Source organism: Callospermophilus lateralis, chromosome 2 (assembly GCF_048772815.1).
Source record: "Callospermophilus lateralis isolate mCalLat2 chromosome 2, mCalLat2.hap1, whole genome shotgun sequence".
NCBI classification, from domain to species: domain Eukaryota; kingdom Metazoa; phylum Chordata; class Mammalia; order Rodentia; family Sciuridae; genus Callospermophilus; species Callospermophilus lateralis.
In genome coordinates, this window is record NC_135306.1 from 202,980,321 (window position 1) to 202,997,619 (window position 17,299).

A 17,299-nucleotide genomic window follows, 5' to 3' on the forward strand; every position below is an offset into this window, starting at 1 on the left:
GTGGGCTGCATCAGTTATACAACAGTATCTCCAACTACAGTTTCAGTTCTCAGATCTTTTTGACTGCACCTGTTTTGAAACTGTGAATGCCTACACACTTGGGATTATATTTTATGCACAATGATTTAACGTACCAGGCCAGAGACAGGCATTCCTAGAAAGACATATTTACAAGGTTGGCTTTCAGCTGAGTCTGGGAACTGCGACGGGAACAGTTGCCTGCACTAGTATAAGCCTGGCCCTAAGGGATCAGAATGACTCACTGCTCCTAAACCCTCTGTATGAGCAATGGACTACGCTGAACACTGCCTTCCTTCTGGGAGTCCGGAGCTTCAGTATGTGTCAGGCAGAGAGGAACTAACCACACAACTCTCCCTGGACTAAAACCATAGATATCTACACCCAGGATGTTCTTGGGTAGAAAACCCTCCACACGTGTTATCACAACTCACTGAGGTGGAGCTCAGGGATCCTCAACTGTTTGAATGCACTGAAGAGACTCGTGGAAGCTCTCACCTGGCTTCCTCAGGACATCTCCCCACGGGCCTTTCCCTCCTGCAATTCTTGCTCTGTGCCCTTTGCCTAAATAAATCTTAGCTCTGGGTACAACCATATCACCACAACAGAAAGAAGAGGGGTGAACTCTCTCCTTGTGGAGGTGCAGGGGTTGGGGCTCAGAGAGGTGGAGGGATGTGCTCAGGTCACTGTGTGCAGAGGCTGAGCTGGACCCCCCCTGCCATAGCCCTCATGAGTCACCCCAGGGCCTCCCTCTGCTCCTTGTTCCCCGCCTCCATCCTCACTCTCGGCACTCCACCAGGGCACCTCAGCGACACGAATCAATTCTTTTTCTCTTCCTCTTCCCTCTTCAGGCCTGATCTCATGGATGAGCTCTCCCTCCCCAATACCAAAAGAGGGGTCATCCAAAGTCCTCCCGCTGCCCCACATTTCCTCCCTCAGCCCCATGGCCCACACTGCTGCCACTTCCAATCCCAAAGTCCAGTCCCTGCAGACCCCAGGAGACTCTCCCGCTTCCTTTCCTCCTCCACCTCCTGTCTACTAACTTAATCAGGGCAGTTCCCTTCCTGCTTCTCTGACCCCCATAGCCTCCTGCCAGCTTCCCCACCTCCTCCCCTGCTGCCCCATACCCAGTCCCCAGACCACATGCCCTTCCTCACCAACACTTCCTCCCTCCCTGCCCTCCCTGGGCTCTGCCCCCAGGTCCACCCAGGGCCTCGACCTCCACTCACCTCCTGCTCCCTCTGGCCTCTGCTCTTCTGCACTCCTGGGTCTCCCTGCCCCAACCCCCTCCCCATGCCCACTCCCCCTCTTCCCATTCCCACCCGCACACCTTCCCACCTGGTGCCTCACTGCCCTCTGGATCAACTGACCCTCTCGGGGACCCAGGTTACAGAGTCCATCGTGCAAGGAACAGGATGGGCCACAATTCCCTGTACCTGTCTGAGCTCCCTCCAGCCTCCAGGAGGAAAACTCCTGGGGGCTTGGCCTCCCTCCCTGCATCTCCAAGATCCATCTCGGGGCCTGACTTGGACTGGAGCAGAGCCAGGCCTCTGTCCACCTCCTCCTGCACCCCAGCCTGGGGCAGCCCCAGCAAGGCTGAGACAGCAGGAGGGAGTTTCCCTACCATCCTCAGTTGCCCAAGGTCATGGCCAGGGCACTGTGAGCAGAAAGGAGCTGAGCTCTGAGGTTGAGCCTCTGCCTCCATGAGGACACAGGGCAGGAGTTTTCCTGGGGACAGGGCAACACAACCCCCACAACTTCCTTTTTCCAAATTATAAAACATTCCTTCCAGGAACTGTTCCATTTCTTATAATTATAAGAACCTGGCCTCTTCCTTTTCTAATTCCCATGATAGGGCTGAACTCAACCCTGCTGAGAACTTCTCTAACAGAAAGTCACAGTTTCTGAGACTAAACACTTTGTGGATCACAGGGTGAGGCAAGGATCACCTTGAACTGGGAGGAAAAGCTTGTGGAAGGAAGAAGAGGGACAGAGGTGTTCTCTGGGGCTAGGAGAGACCCAAACTCTCCTCACAGAGAGGCAGGCAAGGAAGAAGCTCAGCAGCCAGAAGCCCAGAATGCAGGCTGAGTGTGGACAGAGTGTGAGCCCAGTCCCCAAGGCCCAGATACACGCCTTCCACAGCAGGGACCTGTCTCCCTTCACCCGCCACTCTCAGTGCCTCCCCTCCCCAGTCCAAGACCCCTACTCAAGCCCCATGGACACAGAAAACAGATGTGTACTTGAAAATTGTCTCCCATGGAAAATCGACTTCCATATCACAGTGGAATTTTCACAGGCTTTCAAAATCCAAGCTAGCACACTGACACAGTGGTGCACAGGGGTCATTCCAGTAATTTAAGAGGCTGAGTCAGGAGGATTTCAAGTTTGAGGCCAGCCTTGGCATCTCAGCAGGACCCTGTCTCAAAATAATAAGAACTACAAAGTGCTGGGTGTGCACCTCATTGGTGCAGTGTCCTAGTGTTCCTGGAAGGCAGGGCCTATGCTCTGACTCTGCCCCATTCTCTGCGCAGGGGGAGCACACTGGTCCCCCGCCCTGCTCAGCAGCTACAGGCAGCAGCTGGGGACAGGTAACATTCCAGCTGGGCCCACCTTGGTTGCTGGCTCCTCTCACGTGACTCCTGGGCCTGAGTTTCTGACATTGAGCACATTGGATTAGCTGAAGAGCTACAAGTACCAGCACGAGGACTGTGGCCTTTCTTTTGCCTTCACCCTGCACACTATAGAGATGGTCCCTGTGCCCGACCTCACCTGCCATCCCTTCAAGTCCTCCTGCTTAGAAAATGGGGCTGTGATATCATTAAAAGTGGCTGGCACCTAGGGCTGGACTTATGGCTCAGTGGTAGAATGTTGGCCTGGCATGTGTGAGGCTCTGGGATTGATCCTCAGCACTGCATATGAATAAATTAATTAATTTAAGATCCATTGACAATTAAAAAAATGTATAAAAAAAAAAAACAAAAGTGGCTGGCACTGATGGGTCAAGTGAGATCACCTAGTCAGTCACCCATAAAGGTCTAGTGTGGCCAAGAGGAGTCAGCCCACATGACTCTGGCCAATTTGTATGTGAGGGAATTAGCCGAGCCCACCCCTGCTCTTTCCCTCCAGAATGAGGATGGGGAAGACCTTGAGAAGGGTCCCTCCGCAACCCAAGGACATTGGCATGGAGGGGCTGAGAGAGGCCACGTGTCCACAGGAACAGTGTAGGCTGCAGGAGTCGCAGGTCTGCAGTGACACTGTGAATTCTGAACACGGAGCCTCCCAGTTTGGGTTCCAGTCCCCCGGTGTGCTCACCCCACAGCTCTGTTTTCCCGAGAGCCTGAAGAGAGCATCGGGCTGGTCCTTGCTTCCTCCCCAAGCCTCACAATGAGTATGCTATGCTTGTAGTGGCACCCTCTTTCTCCATACATTTCTGGGCTTCTCCAGAAATCTTCACCATGGCTGATTTTAGGACTGTCAGCAAAAGAGTCTCTGCAAAAGAGTCCATTGTGGATAACCTTCCTATTTTCATGTCGCCCTGTTTACTTGGCCACTGGTCGAGAAGATTCCAGCACTCCAGGTGCTGGACACCCCCTTACTAGTTTTTCACAAACGTAGTCCAGTATAGTACTTTGTAGAAATGTACACACAAGGCCTCTGGCCTTGAGCTGGGCTTCACAGAGATGTCTGCATTTTTAAGATAAGTTACAATTGGGCTCCATGGTAACAGCTGGCAGGGGGAGGAAAGAAAGGGGAGAAGAAGCTCTGCCCCTTCTCAAATGTTGTCCTTGAAGGGTTAACTTGCCCACAACAGTGAAAGAAAAAGCTGCTTTTATGTGAACTTCTGCAGACTGTGAACTTCTGAGCCCCTCCCCTTACACGCTGGGTATAAAACTCTGAAACTCCCTGCACTCGGGGTTCAGGGGATTGATTCATTACAGCAAAAGCTGTGCCCTCTCAACCTGGCTGCAGCCAAATAAAACTGTTTCCTTTCTCTTTCGGTGCTTTGCCTCTTTTGTCCCTACAACAAGCTGGCCCAGTCCCCCCCACCCCTTGCTGTCTGGACTGCCCAGGACGTGACGTGGATAAGTGGGTGTCAGAAGAGAGACGCTAATTTGGGGCTTGGGTGGGGTAGCACACTGGTGTCTCAAAGCAGCAGCCTCTTCACACCAGGTAGTAAGGGTTTGGGTTTCCTGTTGGGCTACAATGAATGCACTTCTGACCTGGGGGTGAGAGGAAGGATCGGGTTTTTTTTCCATTTTTCTGCCTGTGCAGGCTCCCTGGGTTTCAAGGATTGTGGGAATGTGTGTCTGGTAGTCTGTTTCTGGTGGTGTGATTGGTTTTGAAATGTGATTGGTCAAAAGGTTTGCCTGTTTTGGAGATGTTCCTTCCACTGACCAGAGATTTTAAAATCTTTCTGAATGCACACTGAGCTCTGTTCTCTCTCCCCTCTGGCTGATTTCCATATCTAACTGTCTCTGGACATGTGCCCTGCACTTTTTCGAAGATTAAAGTTTTTATGTGAACTTTGATCTACATTTCCACTAGTTGAAGGCTTGGATAGGTGGAATTAAGGAAAAATAAACTCAAAGCGAAAAGAAGTCTGGACATCCAGCCAGCAACACACAACACTTGTGGACAGAAGAATGACTTTGGTAAGTCTCCAGAAAGGGTTTTAAAGCTTTCATTTTAAAAGCAATAGTGACAGCAGGGGCAGAGGGCTGCAGGTCTGGGGCTCTCACACAGCAGGAAGGGAACCATGGTTTGGGTCCAGGAGCCCAGAGGCTTCCCTGCCTCAGCTGCTGTGTGGGGTTTGGTCTCCTGAGTGCTGGCTGCCTCCTGGCACCTCACTGAAGGCTTTTCTTTACCCAAATGAGGTCCAGAAACACCTTGTGAAGGAGGAAATGCAGAGTGAGATTCCAGTTTAAGATCAGAGTGGGGAGCGTCCAAAGTTGGAGGGGGGTTTAGATTCCAAAGCCTTTAGATCTGTTTTTATTTTTAATTAATTCCACAATAATATGTGAAAGTATTTCCCTTGATTAAGAAACCAAAAGCAGAAAGGGGCCAGGGGGTGGGAGGAGGGGAGAGAAGGGGGAAGTGTTAGGGAGTGATATGGGCCAACATAATTGCTATATGGGGTGCATGTGTATAGGCAACAAAACGCTCATCATTATGTACAAGTGTAATGGACTAATAAAATACACGTGGAAAGAGAATTTAAAAATTTAAAAAAGATAGAAACTGAAAGCAAAGTCGAAGCCATGAGCATGAAGGAGGGCAGCCCTTCTCCCAGGCTCCCTGCGCTCTCTCCTTCCCCACAAGCAGCTTGGGGTGCACTCTGCCAGACCTGTTTCTATGCAAACATATACAGCTACCTTCTAAGTGTTGTTTTATAGCTTTAGGTTTTGTTGTAGTTTTTTTTTTTTTACAATTAATTAAATATCTTTATTGATTCATGCTTTCTAGAAAATATTTTAATTATATCATCAAAGGCCAATACTTTTCTAAGCCATTTTTCCCACCAAATATAATAATGTATATTTTTACAACTAATCAATTTGTAACAGCTGTGACCCCCAAACCTTTGTTTTCCCCCAAACGCTTCTTTAAAAGATAAGATCATAGTTGCAAACAGACCATAGTAGCAATAAAAAAAAACCTAAACAGGCAAAGCCTTACTCCAATTTGCCAAATTATCACCACTCAGTTGGACCCAGCTTTTAGGCTTTGTTCAACAGCCCTGCACGGAGGTGTCCCAGGACGTTCTCAGCATCCCAAGTGCAGCTGCTGCTGTTCTGGTGCCGCAAACAACCACAAAGGCTCCGAGGGGAGACCTTGCCCATTCCATTTGGTTCTTCGACAGAGTTCTCTTCTGCACTTTCTCCATCATTTTCATCTTTTTCTTACAAGAATCTTGGCTGTTGATATCAATAAAATAAAAAAATAAGAGTTTTTCTTTTTCATTCTCTCTCCTATTTTTCCTTCTTCATTAAAGCTTTCATTATCTTCAGTGGAACTTTTTGTTTCTTGATTGTCAAACTTTTCAAATACTTTTCCACTTTGACCTTTCTTTGATACAAACTTATTGGATATTCCTTGTGCCTTTCAGGTGTTAGAATAATGCTTTTCTGCTGCCATTCTTGCAATTTTCTGAGCAACTCCAACAGTAGTGGCCTCTACTTAAGTTTTTCTTCTCTCTCTTGTACATCTCGTTGGTATTCTCATCCTTTCCTTTTCACTCTTTCTTATGGCTTGTCCCGTCCTCTAGAAGACACTGTGGCCTGGGAAGGGGGCGCCTATAAGGCATGGTCTTTGCACTTGCACTTCTTCCTGATGTCTTTTGCCATGGAGACTGATAAGGCCATGTGTTTCCGATATTCTTCATCTGTTCTAATGTCTGTCAAAATGGTTTCTCTTTCAGCAGATGCCCTTGAGGATGTGTAAAGATCAGGGGGTTTACTGACAGGTAAGAGTTTTGGAAACTTGGGTTCTGAGAAGCCTGTCTTATATGTCTCAGGAAGGTCTTCAACCTCATGAAAGTGGCTTTGAGTTTACACCTTAACCTTCCAGCCTATTCCGGATACTTAGAATGCCTGCAAGCTGGCTTATAGGGCACAGGGGACACCTTGGCTGCATCTTAATGTTTCTATAGCACTCTTCTTCTTTTAACTTGTCACTGGTAGTTGAATCATAAGTAGACGGAGGTATGGGTCTAGTTTAAATGGATTTTCTTTTCTTTTTAGATCTAAAAAAGTCTCTCAGCTGCTTTTCCCAGGCTGTTTTCAATAAAATTGCAATAAACTTAAATGGCTTTTGTGAGTTCAGAAGAGCTTCTTTGTTTTCCTCCTTCCTAGACCTCCTTCGTTCTTCTTTTAGCTTGGTATTATCGTGAGAAAGGAGGAGAAGGACACATACAGGAACTGGAGTGGCTCAGAGTTTCTTCCTACTCTCCGAATCTGCTTCTTGTTTTTTGTTTTTTTTTTTTTAAGCAGTTGATGTGCCATTTCAATATTTGATGGATTTCGATTTCATGGCCTCATTTTTTTTCTTCTGTTCTCTTCTCATCATCTGAAAAGGCACAGGTACTATATCCTAGGAAGGCATTCTTTCTTAATCTTCCTTGTTTTTTTCAGTTCCTTGGAAGTCAACATCTTCATACTGAATAGAATCTTTAACACAAAAGTCTGTCCTTGGCATAGTTCATCATTGTGTATCTTTCTAGATTGGGCATGTCCTCCTGAAAGGAAGAAGTATGCAAGGAGGACGCCTGGCCTAAGTCAGGCTCTGAAGATGTCCTCATTAATGGAGCAGGTCGACGGGAGTTCTTTTCTCATGTAGAGCTGGAAGAGACACGAGGAGCATCTTCCTTGGCCATCACTGGCTGAACTTCCTTTAAATTTATCTTGATACATTTTTTCCCTAATTTTGCCATAGTTTCTAGCTTCATCTCTCCTAGCTTCCTGAAATACTCCTCATTAGATGGTAAATATCAGAAAAGTGCACGATGTCCTCATGGTTCACATGCTCATCCACTCCAGAAAAGTTGGTGTTAAAATCAGCTGACGCCTGCACGGACCACAACACCTTCTCCTCCTCTTCCTCCTCCAATGCCAACACCACTGATGCCGCCAGGGCCCCTGGGGGTCTTTGTGTTCCTACTGGGCGACCCACATTCCAGTGTTGGGAGCTACCAGCATGTGGAAACTGGAGGCCCCTATCCCAAATCTGAGTGCTATGGCCATCACCTGCCTCTGAGGCCTGAGCGCCACAGCTGGTCCCCTTGGGTTTTTAATTGATTCCCTGAGTACAGTTCATCTAAGACATACTTCAATCTTCCCCTTTACTTAATTGTGTTTACTAGAACCAGTTTGATGCATTTCACTACATGTGTGGTTATCTATCTATCAATCTATGTATTTATTTTCAGTGCAAGGGATTAGGACCAGGACCTGGTGCAAGCTAGGCAAGTGCTCTACCACGGAGCCTTTTTTAATCTTCATTATGAGGCCAGGTCTCTCTAGGTGGCCCAAGCTGGCCTAAAACATGTGATGCTCCTGCATGGCCTCCCAAGTCACTGGATTACAGGCATGCCTGACCACTGAAGGCAGGTATTACCTTTCTGAATAATAAAATTAACCAACTTTTGGTCAAGCTGACTCCTGATCCTTGGTGCCAAGGACTTGAACTCCCAGGAGATCTCCCACCACCTCCAGGCAGCTGCACCCTCACCTGTCTCTGCAGCAGCTCAGCTCCCTGGCAGGGTGAACTGGGCCAGAGGCTGGGCTCAGCTGAGTTTGAGGAGACAGCTGGTTGCCTCAGAGTGTCCCAGAAATACAACTCACTCATGTGAACTTCAGAAGAGATCCCCTCCCACTCTGACTCCCAACCACATCCTGTCTTTCTTTTTCTTGATTTTTGCTTAGAGCCCAGACTCCAGCTGCCCCAACTTGTCTGGGACCTTCTGGGATTCTTCAGGCATAAATGTCGGAAACCCTGAGATCTCGGTTTCCTCTGGCTCTTCTGCTCTCTAGGCAAGTTTCCTAACCATCCTGAGACCCAGTCTCCTCACCTGTCCAGGAGGGTGACAGTAGTTCTTACCTGAAGGAGTGGTGGACAGTGGGGTGCAAGTATTCTGCAGTGTTTGGCAGGTTAGGCTCTGTATGTGGGCTCTCTGTAACTCAAAAGCATCACTGAGGTCTGGGCATATGGCTGGTGGCCCTTAATGAGTCATTATACACCTTCATGGGAATCTTATCATCGTTTTCTCATACAGATATTCTCTGTGCATAAAATGTGCTCTCTGTAGCTGGAGCCCAGAGGCTCCATCACTGCCCCACATTTCCATACTGTAGAACCACTAGTACCTCAAAGACAATCTCTGACCCGAAGTCCTTTAGCAGCTTTCCAGGCGAGCAAGCATATGGTAAATGAAAAGAAGAGGCTTCAACCTGTGTGGGATTCCTACAAGTGATGAGGACAGGGATTCTGTAGGCCTGGGCTGGGGCTTCTTGCAGGTCAGGTTCTAGAACATTCCATACAAAGGCCCCCTCAAACTGTGTCTGCTTTTTCTGTTGCAGGATGGAAAACAACCAAAACTTGGAGACCTAATTGAAATTTCTCGCTACTGCTATCAGCACTGGGCCATCTATGTGGGAAATGGCTATGTGGTCCATCTGGCTCCACCAAGTAAGCCTGGTTTCTCTATTGAGCACAGCCACAGTTATGTGCTGGTCCTCACACTGGCTGGCACAGCAGGCACTCAGTCAGAATTTACTGAAGGAATCATGCTCCTTCCCTCTGGCAGTATCTACTGCTAGTCCTCCTTATCAGAGAGTTCAGGGAGAGAATAGTGACCATTTTTTCATTCTACAGTGGGGTTCAGTCCGGGGTGAACCTCTTTGGCTAATAGCATCCCTCCAAAGGTTCAGTACGCTGTGTATGTAGAGTTCTGCAAGGTCAAACAATAATAGAAGGAATTAATGCTTCCAAGAGTTTATACCTGGCTGCAGAGAGCAATGGACAGGTGTGGGTCTCCAACCTCCCCAGGGCCAGCCTGGAATCCTGCTCCTCTGCCTCCTGACTGTGGAGTGTGTGGCTTCACCTCAGTCAGTTGAGCTTCTCCTCAGAAGAGCAGGGATAGGGATTCCTGTCTCCCAGGCCGTGAGGGAGAGAAATGAAGGAGGGCAGGGAGAGCCTGTGCAGGGCCTGGCCAGGTGTGGGGCCTCCTCCCTCTCTGTCCCAGCATCATGGCTTTAAGGGACACGCTGACATGCTGGAAACCCCACTCACCTGCACACAGAGGAACACTGTCCAGTCCTGCAAGTCACTAGTAGAGTGGTGTGGACATGCACCTGTGTGCACATAAGGAAGTCAGTCAAGTGAGAGACATTGAGACCTTCTGTGGCACCTACAGCAGCTCACAAACTCAGAGACTTTGCACAGAAAATGACAAAGAGCTCAGCTCACAGCAGTGCTCACACTCAGTTGTTAAAGCGTCATTGAGGGAGTGCATTTGTCCCTGAGCCTGGCCACTAGGAACCTGCCCTCCTTAGGCTGTGCTGCTGCAGGTGCTCCCTGGTTGGTGTCTAAGCCCTGGGACAGCAGCAAGGTCCTGCTCACAGCAGGAGAGGGAGGTCTGTCTGGGTTAGAGCTGGCTCTGAGGAAATCAGGACAGTGTCCAGTTAGGGCTGCATGAGGTGGGCCCTTTGTTCTTGTTGGTTTTTGTTGTTTGGATGAAGCCCTGGGGATTGAACCCAGGGTGCTCTAACCATGAGCTATACCCCAGCCCTTTTAAAATTTTATTTTGAGTCAGGGTCTCACTGAGTTGCTCGGGCTGGCCTCAGACTCACATCCTTGTGCTTCAGTCTCCTGAGTGTCTGAGATTACAGGCAGGTGCCCCACTGTTGAGAGCCATAACCAAGTCAAGATGGCACCTGGCAATTTGCCAGAAGGAGTGGTTTGAGAAGTAATGCCAGCGAGCCATTAAGATGATGTTAATTAAGTTAAGCTGTGTATAATTATTAAAATGAAGTAATGCCAGCGAGCCATTAGATGATAGAGATTCCTTATTGGCTAATTGCTGTATCTAGATGATGTTAATTGAGTTAAGCTGTGTATAATTGTTAAGATGATGAGGATTGCTGTATCTGGATGATGTTAATTGAAACAAGCTGTGTATAATCAGTTAAGTGTATATATACCTTTGCTGTCCTGTAATAAAATGGCTCCTGCTGTATCAACCTTCACAAGTTGCTTGTCACCCCCCACCGTTATTGTGCCCAGCCAGACTGCGACACCCCACACCGTGCCTGGCTCTGGGGTTTTGGTCTACATTCAGTCTGTGGCCTTATTTACATTTCTGTTTAACAATTCCCTCCGTTGGTCAATCTGTCATTTGGACCAGAAATGGAACTAATCCCCAAGATTACTCTTCGTCTCCCGGTGTTTTCCTTCAGTGGGTGCCCTAGATGGTAAACCAGGACTCTGCAGATTCTTCACATGGTTTTTGTGAATACAGTTTTGGTGGCTTAGTGCTCATAGAGGTCATCTGAAGAGCACGTGGCTGCTGACAAAGTTCATGTCTCTTGAGGATACGCCACATGTAGGGAGTGTTGTTACTGCAACTAGGTGAGAATAATACCAAGGGCCTGGAGAACATTCCCGAGCCAGGTGTCCAGGAGCCCAGAGTTAACCAATTGATTTGGGAGGTGGGTCCACTGATCACATCTCCTTGGTCACATGAGGTACCTGGATCCACCCTTTAGATCTTTAAGATTCTGGGCTACAACCCTGGGTTTATTATCTTAGAAGCAGCATTTTCCCCAATAAGTGCTTTGGTTCCTTCCCATTGAGCAGTTAGTCGATAGAGGACCCTTTCGTTATGGAGTATTGAAGCTAAACTGCTTATGTCAGGCTGCAGCATTCAGATCCTTAGCATTGGAAATCTTTGTATATCTTATTACCACAAATAATGAATAATCCAATATGAAAGAGACAGAGAGAGAGTGTGTCTTTCCAGGTAGATTTCATTACCCACCACCAAGTGTATTAGGAATATCGTGATTAATCTTGGCATCTTGGCAGTGATAAAAGTCTTGACAAGTTTTACCTCAATTAAATATGATTTATTCATTCTCCAGATATGCCCTGAATATTGGTCTTACCGTGTACACAGAAACACTACTACAGAAACACTCCATGTACTCACAGAGTTTCCATTGATTTCAACTATGGTTTCCATGAGTTTCTGAATAGTATATTGGAAGTTTTCATTTTCACTTTTTAATTTTATTTCTTCATCATTCAACACTGGATTCCCCTATCTGCCATTATGAATCATATGAAAGGAATTAACAATAGAGTAAATCAAGGATCTACCAAGTCAGGTCCCATGGCATTAAGATTTCCCAGATATAGGGGGAAGCAACACAGACATAATAGCCGTCCAGAGACACACCTGGGTGGAGGGCTGCCTACCAGAGCCGCTCCAGCTGGGAAGGAGCACTTGTTGAAGACGCTGTCCAGGGGAGGAGGACAAAACTTCCTGAAAACCACTTCTCTCCCAATGTGCAGTGAGGCTGTCTTGATTGGGGACAGCTCTGAGCCACTGTGGCCCTGCCCAGGCCTGAGTCCACTGTTTCCACAGGTGAAGTGGCAGGAGCTGGCATGAGGAGTATCATGTCCATCGTGGCAGACAGAGCCATAGTGAAGAAGGAGCTGCTGTCGGTGGTGGCCAGAGGAGACAAGTACCGGGTCAATAACAAGCACGATGACAAGTATGACCCACTGCCATCCAACAAAATTGTCAAGCAGGCAGAGAAAATGGTGGGGAAGGAAGTCCCCTATTCAGTGACCAGTGACAACTGTGAGCACTTTGTAAACATGCTGCGCTATGGAGTTTCCCGCAGTGACCAGGTGTGTCCTCAGCCTGTGTCCCCTTCCCTGACACTAGACCATTCCCCAGCTCACAGGGGCTGGGCACCTGCTGAGGGCTGGCAGTGCAACCTGACTTGGAGATTGCCTGGGAATGCGGGTCAGGGAAGCTGGCAGAGTGAGCAGTGGGGTCCAGGAGAAGGGGACTCTGGTCATGTTGGGCCCATTTTTTTCTGCACAAGGTCAACAGGAAACACTTCAGCTTTCTTGATCCAGCTGGTCCCTCTCCTTACTCTGCCAGGGTCACTCTGTAGCCTGAGAGCAGCCGACACACATGAGGCTATTAACTTCCAATAAAACTTGATTTCTTTTCACTTATTAATTTTTGTAGAAACACATGACAGGCTAGATTTGACCAATTGGACACAGTTTTACAAGTCTTCGTTTAAAAGAACTCGAAGTGCTGAGGCTGTAGCTCAGTGGCAGAATACTTGCCTGGTGTGCATGCGACCCTGAGTTCTATTACCAAAACCCCCCCCCAAAAAAAGACATATTTTGTTGGACATTTTATTTGAAAATCAAACATTTCCAAAATCATGAATGTGGAAGATATGTACGAATGGAATTTTTTGCATTTTACATCTGTGATTCCAGCACAGATTTTCTTGAAAACCTTGGTGTTGCACAATTAGTTTATTTAATGACTGAATAATGCCTTTGGTAGAATTTCAATTGTCAAGCCAGGTGCTATTGTAAAAGTGTCAGTCAAATCAGATAATTTTTCTAGTCAGAAACTGATAGATTGCCAGGCACATTGGTGCACACCTGTAATCCCAGAAGCTCAGGAGGATGAGGAAGGAGGATCACAAGCTCAGAGCCTCAATTTAATGAGTACCTAAGCCACTTAGTGAGACCATGACTCCAGATAAAGTACAAAAACAACTGGGTATTTGGCTCAGGGGTTAAGTGCCTCTGGGTTCAATCCTCAGTGCCAAAATCAAAAACAAACAAACAAAAAGACCATTTTTCGCTCAGTAGAAGGTGCTCATGCCCATGGCCATGACACCACCTCCCTTTGGTATCCTAATATCAGTGGGTGGTGGACCTGGCAGGAGGCCTCCCTCCACGGGGCTGAGTATTATTTGGGGAGACCTCTTGTTGGGGAGCAATGCATTCTTCTATCCTCCCTTTTTGGTGTCCAGGTATGTTTGCACCTTGGCCTGTGCCCCATAATTGAGGACAGGGGAGGGTCTGGCTCTCCTTTGGTAAGGTAGGAGAAGGGCTGTGGTGAAGCGGGGAGGTGCGCAGGGAAAACCCATACCTTCTGAAAGTGAGGGCCCCAGCCCAGGCTGATAGTGAGAACGCCGGTCAGCTCTGGGCGTTGGGTGCGGTGAGACCTGCTTTGTTGATGTGACCTTGCTGAATGGGTTCCCTTCCTGTCAGCTGTGGAGGGTGGACCTATGTCTGGCGGTTTGCTGCTACGTGTGGTGTGGTGGGCTGCCTTGTAATGCATCTAAACCACTTCCAAAGGTTGTACAAACAGCCCAAGGATCAGTCCCCACCCCCGGGTGTTTTAGGGGTGGTTGGCTCTCTGCTGTTCTTCTGAGAGTTCAACTTAAGCAAGGCTGGGGCACTCAGTGGTGGCTGTGCCATTTAGTTTCTCCCTGGCCTGGGGCCCCTCTTTGGGAGCCTCTTCTGCAGGTATCTCAATGACTCGCCTGTCTTCTCCCTCTCACTCCTTCCTTCCCTTCTGCCCTGTCTCCATAGGAAGCTCCTCCTCTGCCCATCTACAGCTGTCTTTTGGCTTCTGTCTCTGTACACAGTGTGCTGTGGGCACTGCAGAACTCTGGGCCCCTTGTGACTCTGTCCACAATTTGCTCTGATAGACCACTAACCTCTAGCATGGTCCCTGGTGATATGAAGCTCTGTCCCGAGGAACTTCCCAGTCCCTCTTCAAATGCCTGCTTGAGAAAGTTCTGCCTTTCATGAGAATGTGCTATCGGTTTTTTTTCCAAACAGCAGCAGATGATAGACCCAAGACCTTCTGTCTTAGTGCATTTACTAAAATGGACTTATAATTATGAATCCTTCCTCTGATTCTATGAGGTACAGATTAATAGAAAGATCACATAGACATAGATAGAAGCCTTTCAACTCAGAAGTGTCATTCTCCAAGGTCTGAGAGTCATGCCTTCGGAATCTATTCATCAGAAAAGCCAGGGCCTCCTGCCATCTCCATCAGACGATACAATCCAAACTTCATTAGTTGCCAGGCAGCACACACAGGGGGCCTCCTTGCATTTACAGAGACCACCCTTTGTCACTTTTTCTCACCTCCCTGACTCTAAAGACACCCACCTCCCACCCCTGCACCCTCATCTCACTTGGAAATACTTATTAATTCTGCACAAATTGCAATGGAGCTAGGCTCACTGCCAGTGGTGACTGAATAGAGATTCTGGTCATTGCTTTGACTTGTGTCCAGCTTCACGGAGGTGATCAGAGTGTCTGTGGATAAGATGGTGCACTGTTGCCCTTTCTCTTCTCCCACCTGCACATGGTGCTGCTCCCCAGAAATCTGTCCTTGGGTCACTGAGGTTTCCTTCCCTGGCTGTGAAGGCACAAGCAGAACTGAGCCTTGTCCCTTGCCAGCTGTGTGGTTGGAGTGAGGTCTCTCCATTCATCACCGTCAGTCACCACCAACTGGGAGATGGGAATTAGAAAGCCAATCTCACAGGGTTGTTGGGAGGGCCAAGAAAATACGGAAGCTGTCAAACGACCAGCACAGAAAGTAACTGAGAAAATATTTTATTGGTTCTTGATGGACCTTTATTTATTTATAGGTGGTGCTGAGAATCGAACCCAGTGGCTCACACATGCTTAGCCAGTGCTCTCCCACTGAGCCCCAGCCCCAGCCCCAACATTCTTATGGTGTTTGTGGCCCCCCTGCCTGAGTTCCACCTGTGTGCAAGGTGGGACCCCAGGTCGTGGTTGGCCATGTCAGTCAGCTCACACTAAAGCAGCAACCATCAAGGTCCCCCTGACGTCCCCAGTCTGTCCTTCAGCAGGACCCCTTCCCTCTCACACACAAGCCAGGCCTCTCACTGCACAAAAGCCTGCCCTCAGCGCTGCTCCCAGTCCACCATTTGCTCAGCAGCTAAGTCACCAGGGTCCACCTGTGCCAGGCAGTGGGCTGAGCACCAGGGACCCCAAGAACACCTAGGTGGGTCCCTGTCCTCAAGCCCTGGGCAGTGGGAGTTCACAGGGGTCATTCCTCAATTGGCACCTGCTTCAAAGCTCTCAATCGGCCACCCCTGACCTAGAACATCTGAGCCCTGCCACTGTGTCCTTCCCACAGCCACCCCATGGGTTGGTCATGCTTTAAACACCTCTAGGCTGCATCTCGCTTTCCTCCTTTGAGACTCCCTTTTCATACTGAGACTCAGTCCTGCATTCCTTCCTTCCTGACCAGGGACTTCCTGTCCTCTCTCCTGGGTGGCCTGACCTTTTGGGATCCCCCCTCCCTGCCAGTCACTGTTTCCTCTGTGATGTGGTGATCATGGGTCTCTCCTGAGCTGCAGGTTCCTTCGACAAGTATCTCTGCTCAGACTCCTGATGTGACCCCGCCCCCTTGTCTTCTGTTGCAGGTGACTGACACCTTCACTGTGATTGGTACTGCATCAGTCATCCTGGGTGTTGCTGGCCTCATTGGGATGATGCTGTACAGAAGCAAGCGGGAAAAGCAGTAAATGCAAGGCTTTATCTTGGTGGCACCAGTTACCTTGGGGGAGTTTGAGCAAGCCTGTGGGAACGGTTTGGTTTACAGGTTTCCCTCTTTTGTAATCATGAGCACTTGGTTTAAGTGCTCATGATTTGATTGGGGCTCAATCAAAGCATAGGAAGCTGTTTTCTGAGGGAAACGCTGCATGGAATGAATTCTATTAGAGAGCTGATTGCACAATGTTATGGTGTCAACGTTTGTGTCCCCTCCCACCCCAAATTCATATGCTGTTGCCAAATGTGATGGTGTTCAGAGGTGGTGTCATTGGGGTCAGGAGGTGGCGAGAGTGGAACTCTTATCCAGGGATTAGTGTCCCTCTAAGAAGAAGAAGGGAGACCAGAGCCCTCTTTCCCTCCCTCTGCCATGTGCAGCCCTAGTGACAAGGGGACCAACTGCCTTCCAGGAAGGAGGTCTCTAGACACCTTGTCTGACATATCTTGACCTTAGATTTCCCAGCTGCTGTGGCTTCAGTTAGGGGTCCCTTCCAAGTCTGTGTTCTAATACAGTTCCCCGGGGACATATGATGGAGTGAGACCAGGGTAGGCAGGCAGTGGTCCTGGCACGGGGGTGTGAGAGGGCACCAGGAGAGGCGGGGGGCGGCCGTGGCTGGGTGTGTAGCTCTGGTCTTCCTGTGCTGGCCTGGTGCGGAGTGGCTCTCTGTGTGGGAGTTCTGTGTTTGGGATTGGGGTCTACAAACTTCGTGATTGTGACATGCTTGGTGACTAGGAAGTTTCTGTGCAAAGACATAGAAAGCCTGGCTGCTAGGTAGTACCTGGCGACTGGGAAACTCCTGTGCAAAAGCGCGGGATGCCTGGCTGCCGTAGCACTGTCCTTCACAGGTTTGCCCTGATTCCAGACCTGGGGTGCCCAGCCTCCTCCCTCTGAGCTAAAAGGACAACTCTGCAGGTGCTATCTGGTCTCCATGGCGTTGCCCCTGGAGAATAGGAGCCCCATATTGAGGTCCATTATGTTAAGGTCCATTTAACCTGGACCTTGTCTCAGTTAGCTAGGACTCAGGGTTGAAGAAGTACTAATTAGAATGAAGTCATGTGTTGAGAGCCACAGCTGAGTCGGGATGGCGCCTGGCATTTTGCCAGAAGGAGTGGTTGAGAGGTGACGCCAGCGAGCCAT

The 17,299-nt window shown here is 48.7% G+C and overlaps 1 protein-coding gene and 1 pseudogene across 2 annotated transcripts; one reads left to right on the forward strand and one right to left on the reverse strand.

Annotated features, from left to right (window-relative positions):
- Positions 1 to 4,105: 4,105 nt before the first annotated feature.
- Positions 4,106 to 16,348, forward strand: LOC143391926 (phospholipase A and acyltransferase 2-like). 2 transcript variants are annotated; one of them, XM_076844722.2, is made up of 5 exons: positions 4,106 to 4,188; positions 4,564 to 4,670; positions 9,093 to 9,201; positions 12,161 to 12,429; positions 16,035 to 16,348. In XM_076844722.2, exons 2-5 carry the CDS (start codon positions 4,662 to 4,664, stop codon positions 16,134 to 16,136), a joined length of 489 nt encoding a protein of 162 aa, XP_076700837.1. In that variant the 5' UTR covers positions 4,106 to 4,188; positions 4,564 to 4,661; the 3' UTR covers positions 16,137 to 16,348. The 2 variants fall into 2 exon arrangements, with proteins under 2 accessions (XP_076700837.1, XP_076700836.1); XM_076844721.2 differs by having other exon boundaries at positions 4,124 to 4,188; positions 4,523 to 4,670.
- On the reverse strand, positions 5,736 to 7,757 carry LOC143392131 (protein FAM161A pseudogene; annotated as a pseudogene).
- Positions 16,349 to 17,299: the final 951 nt, after the last annotated feature.